The following is a 21,988-nucleotide window of genomic DNA, read 5'->3' as shown; positions in this document are numbered from 1 at the left end:
CCTCCGATTCCTTCAGCTTACTTTCAAAGGCAATGTTGGCAGCTTTGACTTTTTGCAGCTCTTTCTGAAAGAGCTGTTTGGCTCTGATCTCAGCGTCCAAGGCCAACTGCAGCTCCAGACGAGCAGACATGTCCAACTTCTGACTGTGACACACCTTCCACAGAGGATCCAGAGGTCTGGCTCCCAGACCAGAGTTCCTCAGTGTTTCCAGTTCCTCTGTTATCTTGGTGGCCAAAGCCTGAAGGTAACCACGAGCATCTTTCTTATCACTAACCCACTGAATGATTTCTGCAATCTGAGCCTCCCAGTGAATGACACTCTCCTTTTTAGAACATAAATCCTGAACATCCTCCTCAAGCTGTCTGTTCTGAGACGTCAGCTGGTCGACAAATGAACACAACTTGTCGGTCTCTGCTGTCAGTTTACAGTTCTCTTCTGTCAGGATGTTCTTCTCCCTCTCATAAGTCTCCTTTAGAGTTGCTACAGCCTCATCCATCTCAGTTTGTCTGTCCCTGTTGGTCTTCTCCAGCTTGTCTCTCAGTTGAAGCAGCTCTTTGTGGACTGCAAAATACTGGCCCTCAGAATCACGAAGTTCTTTACGTAGGTTCTTGAGCTCATTGGAGTGGGTGCAGTCTTTCCTTGACAGCTCCTCCTCATAGAACAAAACCTTCTTATCAAGCTCTGCTTTCAAGCGTGACATCTCTTGCTGAGACTCAGCTCCTCCAGCCACTCCTCCTCGCCCCTGTTGAGACTTGAGGTTCTGCAACTCCTCCTCCAGCTGCTTGGCATAAACTTCACTGTGCTCCCTCAGCTTCCTCTCCTTGGAGCCCTCTGCCTTCACGTCATCCAGCTCAGCCTCCATCTCTTTGCGAATCATGCCCGTCTTACGTATCTCCTGTCCTGTAATATCCATCTTCTGTGGTAGGACATCCATTTCCTCCTCCTTGTCCCTCAGCTGATGGCAGGGTCAGACTGGGAACAAATTTCGGCCCTGGCATTTTTCCTCTGGACCAGCCCACTATTGGCCCGACGAATCCACCCCCAAACACGCACACCCACCCGTCCATACCGAACCCCCAATGAACAAATACTATACACCTAAACACCATGAACACACACCTAACTAAACACACACTTTCACTGTCATTTCACCTTGATCATAGTACAAAACGCAGACCCGGCGCCATGAGAGGGCATCCTGATAACATTAAAGGCAATTACATATTTTGACGAAATTACAAGTTTAAATGACTATATATATATATATATATACTCAACAAAAATATAAACGCAACACTTTTGGTTTTGCTCCCATTTTGTATGAGATGAACTCAAAGATCTAAAACTTTTTCCACATACACAATATCACCATTTCCCTCAAATATTGTTCACAAACCAGTCGAAATCTGTGATAATGAGCACTTCTCCTTTGCTGAGATAATCCATCCCACCTCACAGGTGTGCCATATCAAGATGCTGATTAGACACCATGATTAGTGCACAGGTGTGCCTTAGACTGCCCCACAATAAAAGGCCACTCTGAAAGGTGCAGTTTTGTTTTATTGGGGGGGGGGGATACCAGTCAGTATCTGGTGTGACCACCATTTGCCTCATGCAGTGCAACACATCTCCTTCGCATCATCCGTGAAGAGAACACCTCTCCAACATGCCGAACGCCAGCGAATGTGAGCATTTGCCCACTCAAGTCGGTTATGACGACGAACTGGAGTCAGGTCGAGACCCCGATGAGGACGACGAGCATGCAGATGAGCTTCCCTGAGACGGTTTCTGACAGTTTGTGCAAAAATTCTTTGGTTATGCAAAGCGATTGTTCCAGCAGCTGTCCGAGTGGCTGGTCTCAGACGATCTTGGAGGTGAACATGCTGGATGTGGAGGTCCTGGGCTGGTGTGGTTACACGTGGTCTGCGGTTGTGAGGCTGGTTGGATGTACTGCCAAATTCTCTGAAACGCCTTTGGAGACGGCTTATGGTAGAGAAATGAACATTCAATACACGAGCAACAGCTCTGGTTGACATTCCTGCTGTCAGCATGCCAATTGCACGCTCCCTCAAGCGTCTATACATTCAAATAATAATTTTAAAAAATACCGTCATCACTCTTCACTCTTGGTCAGTCTCTTACAACGGTGCAGCGTAAATACACGAGCTTTCCAGGAGCGCACGTCTCCTCCGGTGCGCACTATTTTTTTTGGGGGGGGGGGGGGGCGACCCCGCCCCCTGTGATTTTTTTTTTTTTTTTTTTTTTTCTGGCGCCGGGTCTGACAAAACGGAAACAAATGCACACAAGCGGAAAAAAGTTTTGTGTCTCCAAAGTGTGTGTGTGAGTGAGTGAGGGGGGGGGGGGGGGGGTAATGTGTAACCACTGCTAGGATTCACACAGCAGCAAATTAAGGAGCTGAAGTCCGTAGCTGTTGCATTTAAAGATTAACAAAAGTAAAGCACAGTTAATTAAGATAAAAGAAATGATTCCAACCTTGTATCAGTAGAACAGCGGACAGAAGTCCAGGCGCCGAGGACTCAATCCATTCACAGGAGTGGGAGCGGCCGCCTGCTCTTCCTGCAATCTGATTGGCCACACTGTATGCTTCTCCATTGTCATTGGCTGTTGGTCATGTCAATCATTGTGCTCGATGTAAGTCTCTGTTGTGTGATCAAACGGAAACAAAACTGAAACCTAGAATAAGACTGCGCCGTGTATGAAACACTACAGAACTTTTATTTTGACACAAATTCAGGAAGTGGCTCTGCAGCTGCACCGATTAAATGCTGTAGCTTCACCGATCATGGACTTTCCTCCTGTTGACAGCAGCGCGCGGTTCGAGAACACTGTATATTTCCATAATCTCTATAAATATGGGAAGGCCGGCCCACGCATGTCTAAACATGCAGCGGCCCACCGGGCAAATGCCCAAAATCACAGATTATCAGTCCGAGCCTGGCTGACGGGACAGACATTGCTTGGAAGAGCACAATTCCACCATCTTCTCGGACAGCAAAGAAAACTCCTGCAGGGCCACCCTCCTCTGAGAGTGAGCATCCTTCAGCTCCTTTGTTTGACTCTTGAGATGATCCAGAGATTCCACGAGCTGCTTGTGTATGTCGTCCTTCTCCTGTTTTCAGAGTCTTTATTCGTCTTTCCAGCATATTCATTTTGGATGCTGAACTTTTATAGTCCTGCCTGAGTGAGACCGCCTCCTCCAGCTGGTGCTCCAGCCTATCAGAATCTTCCAGTTTCTTCTTCAGTCGTTCTATTACCTCATTGACCTTCTTGATCTCTTTGTCGTGATTCAGACTTCCCACTCGACCAGGAGACTGCAGTGCCTGAGTGGACTCCTGAGGTTTGCAGCTCAGCTCCTGTTTCTCTTCTTCCAGGCAGTGAATCCTCTTCTCAGATGTCTCCACCTCTAGGCCCTTTCCTCCCTGTTCTTGGTGGAGACAAAGTCCGGCCCAGCCAGCCGCACCACGGTCAGAAAAGCAGCTGTCAGTAGTGTAGGTGAAGCCAACAAAGGGAAGATGGTGACCAGAAAAACCAGTGTGGGACACTGGTGGGCCAATGTCCGGGTTCTTGAGGACATCATTGTCCAGAAGTTGGATGTGTCAGTGGGTGAGGATACATCAGGAATGCAAGGTGCTTCAGCCAGCCGAATGTTGTTCCATTCTATTCCGTTGAAGAAGGGATAGCTCTTGAAGTCTGAGATCCAATTCAAACCAAGCCGACATTCTCTGGAGCAGAGCAGGCACTGGATGAGGTCCTTGGCATCTTCAGACACATCGTTCACATGAGATGGAAACTGGAAACGCTCCTCTGGTTCATGATCTTGCCGTATGTCTCCATAAGTGACTCGGCATAGAACAGTGTTTCTCCATACATCATCTCATAAATACACACATCCAGAGACCACCAGTCACACTCAGGCCCATAGTAACCCAACCCATTCTCCATCGCCTGCAGGATCTCTGGGGAAATGTAGTCTGGAGTCCCTACTGCCACTGAAGACTGCACCGTCCCGTCCGCCATCATGAGCAGACAGGATCCAAAGTCAGCAAGGCAGAAGTGACAGTTGACATCCAGTAGGACATTGTCTGGTTCACTTAGAACTTGGCCATGTCCTCTGGAAGACGGTCCTCAAAATTACTTAGCAGTGTCAGCAGGTCTCCGCCCACATAGTAGTCCATAACCAGGTATAGGTAGTTGTCATCCTGGAAGGCATAGTGCAGTGTGGTGATCCACTGACTGTCTCCCTTCACTAGGATGTGTCTTTCTTCACAAAAACATGCCATCTCGGCTCTCTTCAGCATCTCCCACTTGTTGAGGATCTTCATGGCATAAACTCTCTCTCTCTCTGTGTTTCATCTTCACCACAGCAACTTCTCCAAAGGCTCCTCGGCCAATCACCTTCAGAATCTCAAAGTCATCCTTGTGTAGCCGCAGCTCCTTTACTGCCACAGTCAAAGGCGACACGAGTTAGCGCAAGCCACTCCACTGTGTGTCCGGAATGCCCTTCACAATAAAAGTCCAAAGTCCAATTTTTATGCTGAACATCTCCGAGTGTATGTTCATTATCAACGTAGACTAAGTAATAGCTGATTACATTTTGCTGTGGACCTTACCAAGGTGCAGGTCTTGCCTTAATCTTTGACCCTGATTGCTGTTAACCCAGTCCTGCCTTTTGTCTTCCTGCAAATACATCTTACGTTGTACTACATTACGGGGTCATCATTGTTGTGTTTTTATTTCAAAATGGTCCACACATTCTCTTTTGAGACCAGATCAGGACTGCAGGCAATCCAGTTTAGTATCCATATCCACTTCTTTATCATTCATGTAGTCCATCGGCCAATGCCCCAAAGTTCTGATATTGGTACCACCTGGAGGGACAAAACCTACTAGGTATTTTTGTGTCGTTATATATGCCAACTTCATGATTTTATATGATAGCAATGTGAGAAGTGTAGCTGAGTGGTTTTCACCCTGGAGTTACACATACCCTTTGCAGACTTTGCAATACTCTAAAAACGTCAATATTTGCCATTGTACATGTATCCCATACTGTAACTAAAGATCAGATATTTGAGAAATAACAGATTTGTATGTTTCTAATACCAATCGCAAGTAAAGTCATTGTACATTAAATAAACATTCTTTCCACGTGAAATGAAGCTTGACAACACTGATCAATGTAATCACAAAAATTTAATATTATTTGGTAATAATATGCAAATATGCAACAATACGAGGTCTGTTAGAAAAGTATCTGACCTTTTTATTTTTTTCAAAAACCTGATGGATTTGAATCACGTGTGCTTGCATGAGCCAACCTTGAACCTTCGTGCGCATGCGTGAATTTTTTCACGCCTGTCAATTGCGTCATTTGCTTGTACGCAGCCTTTGTGTGAGCATGGGTGTCATCTCTCGTCGGATTTTATTTGCAAGGAAATGGTGGAACAACTGGAGCAGCGTGACTGCATCAAATTTTGCCAGAAACTGGGTGACAGCCAGGTGGAAACCATTCAGATTATTCAGACGGCTTTCAGTGATGATCCTATGGGCAGATTAAGGAGCGTACAACCGGTTTAAAGACGTCCGCACAATGGTGGAGAGCGAGCCGCGCTCCGGTCGGCCATCAACATGCTGAAATGACCAGATCATTTCCAAAGTGAACACTGTGGTGATGCGGGATCGTCGTGTGACTATCCGAGAAATTGCGGAAGAGGTGGACATCAGCACTTTTTCGGCACATTCCGCTGTGACAGAAGATTTGGCCATGAAAAGAGTTGCAGCGAAATTCATGCCGATGGCTTCGGCACGAAGTTGATGGTGGAGCAAAAGCGCCTCCATGTTGAAGTCTCACAGGACATGTTGTGACATGCCCAGCTCTTCCACCATTCAGAAGATTCAGATGGCTTTCGGTGGCTTTTCAGTCGTGTGACTATCCGAGAAATTGTGGAAGAGGTGAGCATGTCACAACATGTCCAGTGAGGCTTCAACACGGTGGCGCTTTTGTTCCGCCATCAGCTTCGTGCCAAAGCCATCGGCATGAATTTCGCTGCAACTCTTTGGTCCCGCATCACCACAGCGTTCACTTTGGAAATGATCTGGTCATTTCAGCATGTTGATGGCTGCCCAGAGTGCGGCTCGCTCTCCACCGTTGTGCGGCTGTCTTTAAACTGGTTGTACCGCTCCTTAATCTGTGTGATGCCCATAGGATCGTCACCGAAAGACGTCTGAATAATCCTGGCTGTTGCCCAGTTTCTGGTAAAATTTGACGTAATCGCGCTGCTCCATCATTCCGCCATTTCCTTGCAAAGAAAATCCGACGAGAGACTCCACCCATCCTCACTCAAAGGCTGCTTACCAGCAAATGATGCAATCGACAGGTGTGAAAAAAATTCACGCATGTGCACGAAGGTTCAAGGTTGGCTCATGCAAGCACACGTGATTCAAATCCATCAGGTTTTTGAAAAAAATAAAAAGGTCAGATACTTTTCTAACAGACCTCATATACTTTTTCAAACTTCAAAATGTAGCTACTCTAAGCATTAATTCCTCACTGGTAGAGAAATTGTATTTTGCCTCTCGACAGTATCTGTCGTAATCAATAAGCAACAACAGCATTGCAATTAGTGAACTTGTAATACAAAATATTAAGGGGTCTTCCTGAAAACATACAAAAAGGTACAAAACAAGTTCAAGGAAAGCATCACACTTCCTCATCAGTGTCACCATTTGAATTTTCATGTCCAGCTTTGGGCACACTTTTATTCTCAGCAGCTTTGATGCTACAGCTCAGCAGTTTACACAGGTCAGACTCCACTGATTAGACAGCTGCAGTCAGATAGCTGTTACACATGAACACACGTGCAAACTAACAGCTCAAGGACAACATCTGGTGCAGGAGCTGTACGCATCCACAGAACCGCTAACTCTCCATCAACGCCTGTTGTCACATCCACTAATGGTCAGGTCTGGAATACAAGGAGTCTTGCAGAGAACATTTCTGTATCCCGGCCTGGTAAGCAGCATGTATTGCATGGAGGAACACACATTCCCGGTGTGGTGGTAGTTGACTGGAGTCAACGTCTCGTCTTCTAGCACAGATCTGGTACACAGGAAATTTTGCTGAGTAAAATTTACTCTGCTGGGATAGCATTTGATCCCAGTCTAAATAGAGTAAATTACACTCTATCATAGAGTGAATCAGCTCAACAGTTGTCACAGACTGAATGGTCCGCCCCCTAAACATTGGTCCGCCCTGCCTCCACTGTGCATGTGTCATACTGTAGCCCAGCTGCCCGTGTGACACAGAGTCTCTTCACCCAAAGCGATCAAATGGATTAATGGGATTAATTAGCAGAAACGAGGCTTTAAACTGTGACGCATTTGAAATGTCCAACACGCAGTGAATGCATCAGCTAACAAATTGTGCAGCCGCGCTGCTCTGATTGCTTCCTCCGTCTGTTATTATGGAATAATGCAGGACAGGATTGTTGTACAAAAGCTTCAGATATCTGTCGCTGAGACAGATGATGACTGGAATGCAGTTTTAAGCAGCAACGAGGTGATAATCACTGAACCGTGGCTGATGACGCAAGCACAGTGAGGGCAGGGCAGACGGAGGACAGTTAAGTCTGCGACACCATCTGGTCAATGCAAGTGGTTTTACTCCAATAAGATTTGATTTTACACTGTTTTGAGTTGATTTAGCTCTGTGATATAATTCACTCTATTTGGACTGGGATCAAAAGCTATCCCAGCAGAGTAAATTTTACTCAGCAAAATTTCCTGCGTAGCAGATGTCATTCACATATATCTTCTCCCAAAGCATTTCCTAGTTTGCTTATGTCAACAAAGCGAGTGCGGTTGTGGACGCCACGCTTCTGGTAGATGGGACATGGAATGCTATTGTGAAATGTAACACAGGACACCATCCCATCAGTATCCTCAGATGTGATTATCACTGCTTTAGAACCGGTGTCACAGACCGAACGGTCCCCCCTAAAAATCAGTCCACCCTGCCTTCAATGCGCATGCGTCATCAGCCGCGGTTCACCGATTATTACCTTGTTTCTGCTGAAAACTGCACTCCAGTCAACATCTGTCTTGGTGAAAGATATCTGAAGCTTTTGTAGAACAATCATTTCCACATAAATTCAGCATTATTTCATAATAAAAGATGGAGGAAGCAATCAGAGCGCCGTGGCTACACGAGCTGCTAGCTGCTGCTTTCACTGTGCCTCCGTAATTTCAAAGCGTCACAGATTTTCGCCTCATTTCTGCTTAAAACTGACTTTAGAATGATTTAAGAGGTTTTACCTTGTCATGGTTAATAATCCCATTAATCCATTTGATCACTTTGGGTGAAGAGAGTCCGTCTCAGATGAGCTGCTGAGCTCCGAAATGCCGCATGTGCAGTGGAGGCACAGCAGACCAATTTTTAGGGGTGGACCATTCAGTGTGCGACACCAGATTTAGCTGCATCCAAACTATGCAAGAGGAGTCATGTGTCTACTTCTTCCTGACAAGACAAGAGCTCTGGAACTTCTACACATTCCTCTTCTGTCATCTTGACACATTTTTCTTCACTGGTAACATAAAGGATCTTGGCCCAACTTCTTTCTTTGAGCTGGCAGTTTCCAGTGTTTCAAAAGGAACTGAATCAGAGTAGATTTGTTTGCACTGCTGCACAAGAATTTTCTCCACTGCTGGATTGTAAGGCTGCCTTTGATATTTTTTACTGGATCGCTCAGGTCCTTTGATTGATTTTTCCAGGTAGACGTTAAAAATAGTGTCAGTCCTCTGAGCATGTGTGCCTTCAAGGATCACCTGCAGGGCTGATTCAGCGACCTGTGGAAATGTGTTGTTGTTACTTTTCATCTTCTAAACTGTACTCATGCCATCTATGGTGCATGTTGACTGCGTAGGAATATTCTCTGCAGGGATAACATTCCTCTCTAATTGGGTTGTCAGTGCAGCTTTGTTGATTTTTCTCAAAGTGCCATCAGCATTTGCCAAAGACCATGGCAGTGGGCCTAGTGGGTGGGACAACACATCCTGCATGTGCAGCTTTCGACTCTCAGAAACTAGGATCATCTGTCCAAAAAGCTTTCTGTTTGCCAGTGTTTGTGCTTTATTTTCTCAGACTTTTTTCACTGTAACATCTGCAAATGTCTTCAGTTTGTTTCGGTTGCTTGTCATGGAATTTGACCGCAGGTGTGTCTGCTTCCAGTCTTTCTTTCTTGAAAGACTGGTACTGTTCTTCCCCTTTGTTGTGTGTATCCAGTAAGTCACTGGCCACGTTTACTCGTGCCACACTTCCTGTAGATAAACTAAGTCAGTTTCTTCTGACATCATAGGAGTCAACCAGTCTTGGTCCATCAGGGCCATCAGTGACTGCATTTCTCTTTCATCTTTCTTCATTCTTGGTCCATGCAGGTCTGGGTGAGACAGACTGGGATGAGTTTTACCTGTCATGTTCCTCAGATGCTGGAGATAATCTTCCCTATATTCAGCAGTCATATAGTTCCTAGCAACTGCTCCAGGCTTGAGACTAAATCCGGTGGTACCACCAGGTGTCTGAGTGTCTTTATTCACGGTCTCTTCAACAGTCTGATCAACAGGAAATTTTGTTAGAGAAATTGTACATATATATACCAAAAGGGTTCTTCTTTCAAGCTGACCTGAGAATCCACCTTGCAAGAATTACTCATGAACATCTGGATGAGTGGCTGGCAGGTTGGTCATCTCAGTCTAGTAGTACAATAGATATCTTTCATAATTTATCCTGTCGTTGTCAAAACACTAGGGTATCATAGCACTGATTGTTATAAGTGTAGCAGCCAGTCTCCTTCATGTGAGGCTCTGACGAGCCCCAGTAGAATCTCCACTATGTCCAAGTACAACATCCAGAATCTTGAAAGACTGTCATTGCCACATCTCAGAAACTGGAGAGCCAAGTGTACTGTGTATGAGATGGTTGACCTCTAGCCACGATAGAAAGCCTTTTCATGTAATCCTATGCAGTGCCTCATACACCAATTTGTGCAGCCTGACAGCCCGATTGTATTTTCGTCCATCAATGACACCAGAAAAGGACCCTTCAGCAATCACTCCAGACTCAACACAAAGGTTTTACAATCCAGGATCTTGGAAATGTTTTTGCAATGGTGGGTAACATCAGATGCAGATTGTGTGGAACACACCATGGCATAAGATTATATTGTCCCTAAATTTGTCAGGGTGCTTCCAAGTTATATCTACTGTCTTTGCATATCGCGCTTGATCAAAGACACAAATTATTTTCACTAATTCTAGAGATTGCATGATCAAAATTGACTGGTTTAATACTTCATGGATAGTAGACATTTGTGTCACTGGAGCATTGATGGTAGGCAAGTAGCCTATGTTGTCATTCACAACCTCCATGCTATTTCTGGTAAGGATGGTGAAACCTCTCCAGCTACTGTCAAATTGACTGTCTTTAAATGACAGGCAAGCAATAATCCACACTAGGTTTTTTTCCCAAGCAGGCTGGTAAGGTTCTGTGCTCTGGATGTCTGTGCTCTGTGTTCTTGGTGGGTTTGGTGGAAGGGTTGGTCCAGATGTTTCAATTCTTCTCTTCTTTGTTTTGGGTATTGAGGGTAGGACTTTTCTCAGCAGTTTCTCATCAGATCCTGCTTGAACGGATATTCCGTTGACTCTGTGTGATGTGCCTTCACCAGTGACCATTTCTTCCAGTCTGTCAGTTGTCCCAGCCCAAAGTTGTGAACAAACAAGGATGGATGTTAGCTGGCAGAGCCAAGTCACCTCCATATTGTGCAGTCTTAGGCAGAGGGCTGTCAATTTCTGTCATCAGTGAATATGATATGCTGTGCCCTAACCAGTTAATTAACTATATCAATTTGACATTTCCAGTCAAAAATGTGACTGCAAATGGTAAGCAGATGTGCTTTATCTTTCCAGAAGTGACAGCATACACAATGTCGCCGGCCAAAGATGAAGTGAACCCCTTGGTTCTTCTCGTCAGGTTTGCCTGTGAGAAGCTCGCGAAGGAAACTTCTGACAGATTGTGGGAAATACTTTCCACCACCTCTTTGTGAACATAGATAATTGGCAAAGCTTCTGGGGAAAACCTGGTCTTGTTAGGAGAGACGGCATCCATCCCACTTTGGATGGAGCAGCTCTCATTTCTAGAAATCTGGCCAATTTTCTTAAATCCTCCAAACTGTGACTATCCAGGGTTGGGACCAGGAAGCAGAGTTGTAGTCTTACACACCTCTCTGCAGCTTCTCTCCCGCTGCCATCCCCTCATTACCCCATCCCCGTAGAGATGGTGCCTGCTCCCAGACTACCAATAACCAGCAAAAATCTATTTAAGCATAAAAATTCAATAAGAAAAAATAATATAGCACCTTCAACTCCACCACAGACTAAAACAGTTAAATGTGGTCTATTAAACATTAGGTCTCTCTCTTCTAAGTCCCTGTTGGTAAATGATATAATAATTGATCAACATATTGATTTATTCTGCCTTACAGAAACCTGGTTACAGCAGGATGAATATGTTAGTTTAAATGAGTCAACACCCCCGAGTCACACTAACTGTCAGAATGCTCGTAGCACGGGCCGGGGCGGAGGATTAGCAGCAATCTTCCATTCCAGCTTATTAATTAATCAAAAACCCAGACAGAGCTTTAATTCATTTGAAAGCTTGACTACTAGTCTTGTCCATCCAAATTGGAAGTCCCAAAAACCAGTTTTATTTGTTATCTATCGTCCACCTGGTCGTTACTGTGAGTTTCTCTGTGAATTTTCAGACCTTTTGTCTGACTTAGTGCTTAGCTCAGATAAGATAATTATAGTGGGCGATTTTAACATCCACACAGATGCTGAGAATGACAGCCTCAACACTGCATTTAATCTATTATTAGACTCTATTGGCTTTGCTCAAAAAGTAAATGAGTCCACCCACCACTTTAATCATATCTTAGATCTTGTTCTGACTTATGGTATGGAAATAGAAGACTTAACAGTATTCCCTGAAAACTCCCTTCTGTCTGATCATTTCTTAATAACATTTACATTTACTCTGATGGACTACCCAGCAGTGGGGAATAAGTTTCATTACACTAGAAGTCTTTCAGAAAGCGCTGTAACTAGGTTTAAGGATATGATTCCTTCTTTATGTTCTCTAATGCCATATACCAACACAGTGCAGAGTAGCTACCTAAACTCTGTAAGTGAGATAGAGTATCTCGTCAATAGTTTTACATCCTCATTGAAGACAACTTTGGATGCTGTAGCTCCTCTAAAAAAGAGAGCTTTAAATCAGAAGTGCCTGACTCCGTGGTATAACTCACAAACTCGTAGCTTAAAGCAGATAATCCGTAAGTTGGAGAGGAAATGGCGTCTCACTAATTTAGAAGATCTTCACTTAGCCTGGAAAAAGAGTCTGTTGCTCTATAAAAAAGCCCTCCGTAAAGCTAGGACATCTTTCTACTCATCACTAATTGAAGAAAATAAGAACAACCCCAGGTTTCTTTTCAGCACTGTAGCCAGGCTGACAAAGAGTCAGAGCTCTATTGAGCTGAGTATTCCATTAACTTTAACTAGTAATGACTTCATGACTTTCTTTGCTAACAAAATTTTAACTATTAGAGAAAAAATTACTCATAACCATCCCAAAGACGTATCGTTATCTTTGGCTGCTTTCAGTGATGCCGGTATTTGGTTAGACTCTTTCTCTCCGATTGTTCTGTCTGAGTTATTTTCATTAGTTACTTCATCCAAACCATCAACATGTTTATTAGACCCCATTCCTACCAGGCTGCGCAAGGAAGCCCTACCATTATTTAATGCTTCGATCTTAAATATGATCAATCTATCTTTGTTAGTTGGCTATGTACCACAGGCTTTTAAGGTGGCAGTAATTAAACCATTACTTAAAAAGCCATCACTTGACCCAGCTATCTTAGCTAATTATAGGCCAATCTCCAACCTTCCTTTTCTCTCAAAAATTCTTGAAAGAGTAGTTGTAAAACAGCTAACTGATCATGTGCAGAGGAATGGTCTATTTGAAGACTTTCAGTCAGGTTTTAGAATTCATCATAGTACAGAAACAGCATTAGTGAAGGTTACAAATGATCTTCTTATGGCCTCGGACAGTGGACTCATCTCTGTGCTTGTTCTGTTAGACCTCAGTGCTGCTTTTGATACTGTTGACCATAAAATTTTATTACAGAGATTAGAGCATGCCATAGGTATTAAAGGCACTGCGCTGCGGTGGTTTGAATCATATTTGTCTAATAGATTACAATTTGTTCATGTAAATGGGGAATCTTCTTCACAGACTAAAGTTAATTATGGAGTTCCACAAGGTTCTGTGCTAGGACCAATTTTATTCACTTTATACATGCTTCCCTTAGGCAGTATTATTAGACGGTATTGCTTAAATTTTCATTGTTACGCAGATGATACCCAGCTTTATCTATCCATGAAGCCAGAGGACACACACCAATTAGCTAAACTGCAGGATTGTCTTACAGACATAAAGACATGGATGACCTCTAATTTCCTGCTTTTAAACTCAGATAAAACTGAAGTTATTGTACTTGGCCCCAAAAATCTTAGAAACATGGTGTCTAACCAGATCCTTACTCTGGATGGCATTACCCTGACCTCTAGTAATACTGTGAGAAATCTTGGAGTCATTTTTGATCAGGATATGTCATTCAAAGCGCATATTAAACAAATATGTAGGACTGCTTTTTTGCATTTACGCAATATCTCTAAAATCAGAAAGGTCTTGTCTCAGAGTGATGCTGAAAAACTAATTCATGCATTTATTTCCTCTAGGCTGGACTATTGTAATTCATTATTATCAGGTTGTCCTAAAAGTTCCCTAAAAAGCCTTCAGTTAATTCAAAATGCTGCAGCTAGAGTACTGACGGGGACTAGAAGGAGAGAGCATATCTCACCCATATTGGCCTCTCTTCATTGGCTTCCTGTTAATTCTAGAATAGAATTTAAAATTCTTCTTCTTACTTATAAGGTTTTGAATAATCAGGTCCCATCTTATCTTAGGGACCTCGTAGTACCATATCACCCCAATAGAGCGCTTCGCTCTCAGACTGCAGGCTTACTTGTAGTTCCTAGGGTTTGTAAGAGTAGAATGGGAGGCAGAGCCTTCAGCTTTCAGGCTCCTCTCCTGTGGAACCAGCTCCCAATTCAGATCAGGGAGACAGACACCCTCTCTACTTTTAAGATTAGGCTTAAAACTTTCCTTTTTGCTAAAGCTTATAGTTAGGGCTGGATCAGGTGACCCTGAACCATCCCTTAGTTATGCTGCTATAGACGTAGACTGCTGGGGGGTTCCCATGATGCACTGTTTCTTTCTCTTTTTGCTCTGTATGCACCACTCTGCATTTAATCATTAGTGATCGATCTCTGCTCCCCTCCACAGCATGTCTTTTTCCTGGTTCTCTCCCTCAGCCCCAACCAGTCCCAGCAGAAGACTGCCCCTCCCTGAGCCTGGTTCTGCTGGAGGTTTCTTCCTGTTAAAAGGGAGTTTTTCCTTCCCAGTGTAGCCAAGTGCTTGCTCACAGGGGGTCGTTTTGACCATTGGGGTTTTACATAATTATTGTATGGCCTTGCCTTACAATATAAAGCGCCTTGGGGCAACTGTTTGTTGTGATTTGGCGCTATATAAAAAAATTGATTGATTGATTGATTGAACTTGTGGCAGCCATGCCTTGGGTATCTTCTGGCATTTGATGTCTTTTCTCATTTGTATGGCTGCTCTGGAGACAACATCTTCATCGTTTAGTTGATCCTGTTACTGCAGTCCTGAGCACAAATACAAATTCTCTTCAATATGCACATCCACAACTTTACAGGGAAGAGGAAAAGTTTTTCTTTGGCATCAGGATAAATGTGCAGTGAGTTGCCAAACTTTCTTTGCAGGTGTTTCTTGGTGCTGTCTTTGATGGAATCAGTGCCAAGGGCTTCCACTGAGTTTAGCAGATAGTTCACTCGTGGTTAAGGGATTTGTGAATAAATCAGTTCTGGTGGAAAGAAATAGATCTTCATACAATCCTTGCAGGGCAGTCGCATATTTACCTTTAATATGTTCGTCTTCTGTGGCACTCTGTTTCTATAACACGACCTGTGATAGTGGGCTTCTGCAGCCACGACATCTCTGCTAACTAGGGCAAGGATTCTGTCATCCATTTTCTCAAGTACTGAAGTTCTGATCTTTATATTGGCCCTTGGTTCCCAGCATTGAATCAATGGCTATCTTGTCTTCAAGCCTTTTGGGTATTAATTCTGCTTTGGGAGAACATACAAACTGCTGTGTATGTTGTAGATGAACTTGGCTTTTGTCTAGTGGATTTCTGAAGGGTTTCTTCAGCCGTAGCTTCACTTTCCAATCTTTGGCTCAATTTGTCCAGTTCCCTTTCTATCGGGAAAATACTGCAACATTTGCAGTGGCATTTGATATCAGGAATACTTCCATCTGGGAGGTCTTTAGCAATTTGAAGGAATGGCTTGTGCCTTCATATCTGTACAGCATGCAACAAGGTTCTCCATGATTTCAGATTTAGCAGTTCATCTGATTTTTCAGTTGAGCAATAAATAATACAGGTCCTTCTTTGCCTCTTGCAGGCCTGTTCCTCAGGTTCACTGTCTGTCTCCATCTTCAGTCGCACCTGAAAAATATTACCCTATACCTTTTGAGGTATATCATCATTCAGGGGTGTATTTGGCAAAATCATTCTTTATTCAGACTGAGACTTTATTCAGACAAAAATGATTTAACTTATCCAGTTGTTTATCTACTTGCTTAACTATTCTTATTTTATCATCAGGTTTATAATTCAAAATAATAACACTCACTGATTCCAAAATCTCCAAAACGTAACCTGGACACCACATCGAAGTAAATGCAGAGATGCTTCAATAAAATTTGCTGAAACTTACAAGGAAGATGACATTATATTCCAAAAATTGTGCTAACAAAGCCTGCAAAAACATAACCACTAACACATATATTATATTATATCCTTAATGCAACAAAATGAGGATAGATTACTTGAGTACATATTCAGCTACTGAGGCATTTTCTAGTCAGGAATGCAGCAAATGGTGCAATATTTAAGGATTATTAACCGACCAAGCAAGTGATGTTAATAATTCGTTAATTATATGGCTATTATATATTAACACACAAACTTACAGTATTGCCTAAATATGAAAGCTGCTGACGGCTCGTAGTCCGACTTGTTTGCTTCACCTCTATGAAGAACTTGCTCACAAATGGTTTGGTCGTTAGCTGGCAAGCTTTCAATCTGTGTGTTTTTTCAGACGTTGTTTAGATATTTATGGAGTATGTTCAAGTCCGACTTGCTTTTTCTGATCACGTTTTTAACTTCTGGTTTGTAAAGAAAATGCATGTTTACAACTGATTGTCATGGAAACCAGTCCAACATGGGAAAATATCCGGTCGGTTATCAGCCAATCAGAGCGCGTGTAGCGTTGCAGCCATATAATAAGTACTTGTATAATTGACGGTCATCAGTACTATCAGCAAACTTTCTGCCATAGACATCAGACATTGTATGACTTTTAGCAATATGCCCTACCATTTATTACAAGGCAACACTCAGATGACACTGATGTCTGGTCAGTCCATATATATAATATACGTAAACATCAAATCACTGTTATATGTTGATTCATATGAGAGACATTGACTAGAGGTGGACATCCTGGATTTTTGGACTCTGAAAATGTTCAAATTATCTTTTATTTAATCCATGCAGTGTATAGTAATAATTATTCTGATAATTAAGCATGCAACTCCAATGTGGCCTACATAATTTATTGTAAGGATTGATATCTTCCAGTTATTTCAAAGAAAAATGAGATTTTGGTGTCGGCCATCTTGAATTTTTATCCAGAAAACTTTTTTTTTTCACAATGGATGTGGAATCAGCAACATATGCAATGTTAAAAGGTAGATAATTACCTAGATATTACAAATCCTTTCTGAGGATTAATGTGGGGGAGCTGTTTCACGTGCAAAGATGAGATTTACCATTGCTATAACTATGCACAGTATTATTGATTTGTTTAAGCTTTGATATTTTCTCTTTTTTATGTGCTACTGTTTATGCTTTCAAAACACACCAGTTATTACCTGAAATGCATAAATGGTGATTTTTAAGCATTGAAACAACATTTGTGAAGATAAATCTCGCAAAAGTTTCTTGTATGAGCAATGATGTTTTCGACTGTGAGTTCTGCTGAAACTACACTGACAGATAGGTTTGAATTACACTGTCAAAGTGACATGGTGATCAAAGCACATGTTTTAGGCAATTCAAAAAGCTTTCGAATTATGTATCACTAGTGATCAGTACAAGACAAAAGATGTAATCATACCGCCTACTTTTACATATGCAAAAAGCAAGAAAAATGACATTTCGGGTAGCAGCACATTTATTGTTATTTTGAGCTTCAGCTACATTTGTGGAATTGCTATTGCACAGTTTATGAGTTCTAACAATATGTCCTACAAAATGATACAAGAGAACCTTTGCCCCCTCATATAGTACTGATGTCTGCTTTTGCCTTTGTAATGTGTGCAGAATGTGGTTTTGTATTGTCTTATTGAAAAATGCACGGATATCCCTGAAAAATATGCTGTCATGAAGGCAGCATGTTGCTCTAATATCACAACATACTTTTCTGCTTTAATGCTGTCATCACAGAAGTGCATACTACCTGTGTCAAGAATACTGACACAACCCCACACCATGACAGACCCTGGCTTTTGGTCTTGTTGCTGGTAACAATCTGGATCATCCTTTTTTCTTTGGTCCGGCACACATCCAAAGAAGATCTGCAATGCAAATTTGTTTGACCACAATACATGTTTACACAAAGTGATGGTTCAACCCAGATGCCTCCAAACCCAGCATAGCTTCTGAACAAGATTAACATAAGGCTTATATTTTGAAGAGTAAAGTTTTAAGTGGCATTTGTGAATGTGATGCCATACAGTAGTTCTTGACAAAGGTTTCCCAAAATAATCCCTTCCGTATGTGGTTATATCAGCTATTGATGAATGGAAGCCCCCTCCCCACTTGTACCTCAGAAAGGCTGAACACCACCACCACCAGCTCGTGCACAAGCCTGCTTCACCCAAGTAAATAAATAAATAAATTTACTTACTTTTTGGTCCTTTTTTGGAACTTTTAATTTTGATGTAAAACCTCAGGCACCCCACTCAGTGAGGCTAGGATCTCATGTTGGGAACAATGGGTCTAGAGGTTAAAGAGGCAGGTCTGTGACCTTATTTTGATTATCCATCAGACAGAAAAATCACTAAGGTCCCTTAATCCCCAGGTTGCTTGCTGCATGCAGCTGAGCATTTTCATGACATAAGTGTGTTAGTGTGTGTGAATGAGTGAATGTGAGGCATTATTGTAAACACATTTAAATGCTGTAAAAAGACTCAATTCACACAGCAAACCCAAACAAAAATGTTATCTGTCAGTATCATCTGAGCAGAGATCAGCCAGAGGCGACATCGACAAAGTGCTTCTTTCTTCAAAAAGACGCCTGTACAAAGTTTATACATTTTGCACACAAATTAAGTCTCTTCTTCCACAGCTTAATACTAACCTAAAGAGGACTGTCAGGAAAGAGAAAATCTTATTTAGGGCCTTCACATCTCACTTATATCATGACATCAGCAAATAAATTATTTGATTCAATTTTCTTTGTTCCAGGAGAGTTGTCGGAGGGAAGTAAGTCTCTGAAAAGTGCAGAAAACAAGAAAAAAGGAATTAATGGTGAGTTGAGCAATACAGCCATTCAGGACCCAAAAAATATTAAAGCATTAACTCTTGATGACATAAGAGCATTATGACTACATCCACCAAAAACCATAATAAAAACAGGATGCAGTCATTTACTTTTCACTGAGAGGAAATCTGAGTTGGTTTCAAGCGCAGACATTCTCAGGTTAAAAAAATGATGATTAAAAAAAGCTAAAATATTTATGCAATGAGAGGAATTTGGTTATGGCTGACGGCCATGGTTAAGGTTATACATTTTTTTCAAATGGTGATTTGAAAGCCTGCTCATAATAATAACGGTAATTCTGCTGATGCTGTACCACACCTTTGAGGTGAAAAGTGCTGCCGATTCACCAGTCAATATATACTCCTATACTCACCTATGGCCATGAACTTTGGGTATTGCCTGAAAGAACAAGGTCGGAAAAGAGATTCCTCCGTCGGGTATCTGGGCCTACACTCGGGGACAGGGTGAGAAGCTTGAATATCCAGGAGGGACTCGGAGTAGAGCACCAAAAGGACCCAGATGAGGTGGGTCGGGGATCTGGTGAGGATGCACCCTGGTCGTCTCCTTATGGAGGTCTTACGTGCACATTCAGCTGGGAGGAAGACCCAGGACACACTGGAGAGATTATGTCTCGCAGTTGGTTTGGGAATACCTCGTGATCCCCTAGGAAGTGAGAGGACTTGGTCAAGGATAGGGAAGGGTGGAATGAGCTACTTGGTCTACTGCCACCATGACTGGGACCCAGATAAGCAGCAGAAAATGAATGAACAATATAATAATAAATTATTCATTTATATAGCGCATTAAATTGTTCATACAAAGTGCCGCAGGAAGTAAAATACAGTACAAAGCAGAACACAGTATCAAACATATAAATGATACTGTCTTAAAAAAAAAAAAATCTAAAATAAGAAATAGATAAAATGCAAATTTAAAAAATTAAAAAAAAAATTACCAGCCATGAGAAGACAAAGGGCTTTTATTGTAACTGTACATGGCAAGAAAATTTGTCCCCTCCATTACACCCATCCGAAATATACTTAGACACATTCCAACCACTAGTAGCAGTGGGCAGTCACAGCCCAACGCCCGGGTACGGACTCCAGATGTAGAGATGTTGCCTTGGTCGAGGAAGAGAGACGTGCAGAGTCAAATGTGCCTGTTTTTGATAGTAGGAGGAAATCCCACACAGGCACGAGGAGAACATGCAAACTCCACACAGAAAGGAACCGTGCACAAGTGATATCAAACTTCAGACAAGAGTACTACCCACTGAGCCACCATGCTACCCATTTCATTGCTTTATATTATTTTGTGTGATGTTAATAAATATATTAACTCTAACTGCAGTTGGAACTTGTGTGTGTGTGTATATATATATATATATATATATATATATATATATATATATATATATATATCAAACATCACAAAAGTGAATCCAAGAAGCTGGCTTGTTGTCTCATTGAGATTAAATTATTTGGATGCATTGTTACTAAAATGTCTGACTTTTGCTTTTCCAAAGCAGAGGTACAGTACAGCAGAGCTTGAGAAGGAACCTGCTTTTTACCCACATGAGTCACTGCTGGAAGAAGACCATAACTAGGGCTCTATCGCCATCTGCAGGATAACAACAACATGACGCCATCACTGAAGATCATCTCTCTCTGATAGCAGTTTTTTACTTTAAAATTTGAGTCTCAGGATCTTGTATCCACCACGAATGGCCACGTGCATTATTTTTCAATTCTTGTTACTAAAAGAATTTTAAAATGAAGGGTTTGTTTCCACATTTTTAAAAGGTTTCCTTTCGTTATCAAAGGCGGCTCTAAAGCAGGGCTTAATTGAGATTTAGCCCCCCCATCACCAACACTATGTATTTTATACAGCTCTAAGATTTCTCCACCATAAAACTGATATTCGCTGCTCGAAATCTTTTGTTTTAAGCCTCAGTTTCACACATTCTGTGGCTCATTTGACTAGAGCTCACTCAGTTTCCATGGCACCCATGAAATGTTTATGCATTGCACCGGGAGCATCTCACGTAATGCAAGATGCTTTCTTTTTTATTATTCCATTTGCTTTGGTATGCAAGTGTGATTGAACATGGATTTTTCCTTGTGAAGTAACTCCATCTGGGTACCGAAAGTAAAAATTAGAAAGCGGTGGATAGCAGACCAACATTCAGAAAGCGTAAACAAGAATAGTCTGACCTAGCAGGGCTACTCCACAGAGGAGCGTTCTTCTACGGTCACCTACAACACATAAAATTGCAAAAACGGGATGAAACGGTTTATTCTGGCTTACTAAGCCTCCTAACAGGTTGGCTTATAAAGTGCAGACTTGGCAAATGGCTGACTTATAAAGTGCAGACCTGGCAACCCGCCTAAAAAATGAAAGTAAGGAGCTGCACCCTCAGCCAGACATGATCAAAAACCATAACAAACGCTACTCCAGCTTCAAATTTTTACCACAATGGAGCACCATCGAACAAGTTTCAAGCCATAGTTATTACAATACCCTGTTTAAAGAAGTTTGAACATCACTGAAGCCGCTAAAACTAGGAATACACCAAATTTACCACATACTGTAATTTCTGGACTATAAGCTGCTGCTTTTTTATACACTTTCTTTTTTTATACACTTTGAACACTGCGGCTTAAACAACACTGCGCGTAATTTATGGATTTTTACAGCCTATATTGTAATTTGCTCATAAGTCGAAATACTTCCATTAATGCTGTCTACTGATTATCTAAAAGTCGCGGTCCTCATGCAGAGTAAATTCATACACAAAGTAAATATAGTCTTACCTGTTTGTTTTAGCAGGATTCATCACATCCTGAAGAAAAATTATCCACATAAAGCCTCTTGATTTTGGAAAAGGAAGTCTGAAAATACTTCAGTTCCTTTTCGTGGCTGAAGAATAATCCTGTGACACTGGCACTTTGCAGTGCAGTTCCTCCCTCAGATCAGTTTCTACACATGAGGTCGTCCATCAGATGGCTGAGGTGCAGTGCTTGGTGTGCCTGTGCAGGTCGATGCGAGACCGGCTCGGTCTGCTACAGGTGCAGTCCTTTGGCTGGGTGTCTGTGGTGCT

The 21,988-nt window shown here is 42.2% G+C and overlaps 1 protein-coding gene across 5 annotated transcripts in view; it reads left to right on the top strand.

The window, feature by feature from the left end:
• LOC117521436 (calcium/calmodulin-dependent 3',5'-cyclic nucleotide phosphodiesterase 1C-like) overlaps positions 1-21,390 on the top strand; it is a 303,704-nt gene extending 282,314 nt beyond the window's left edge. Inside the window, exons 17-18 of one of the 5 annotated variants that reach the window (XM_034182731.1) lie at positions 18,813-18,875; positions 20,417-21,390. In XM_034182731.1, coding sequence (XP_034038622.1) covers positions 18,813-18,875; positions 20,417-20,439 — 86 coding nt within the window. In that variant the 3' untranslated portion in view covers positions 20,440-21,390. Of the gene's footprint in view, positions 1-18,812; positions 18,876-20,413 lie in introns of all 5 variants that reach the window. The other 4 variants (XM_034182730.1, XM_034182732.1, XM_034182733.1 and 1 more) reach the window with 4 other exon arrangements.
• The last annotated feature ends 598 nt before the right edge of the window (positions 21,391-21,988 follow it).

Source organism: Thalassophryne amazonica, chromosome 12, assembly GCF_902500255.1.
Source record: "Thalassophryne amazonica chromosome 12, fThaAma1.1, whole genome shotgun sequence".
In the NCBI taxonomy this organism is placed as follows: Eukaryota; Metazoa; Chordata; class Actinopteri; order Batrachoidiformes; family Batrachoididae; genus Thalassophryne; species Thalassophryne amazonica.
Note: the sequence above shows the minus strand (reverse complement) of the source record. Positions and strands in the feature narration are given on the sequence as shown.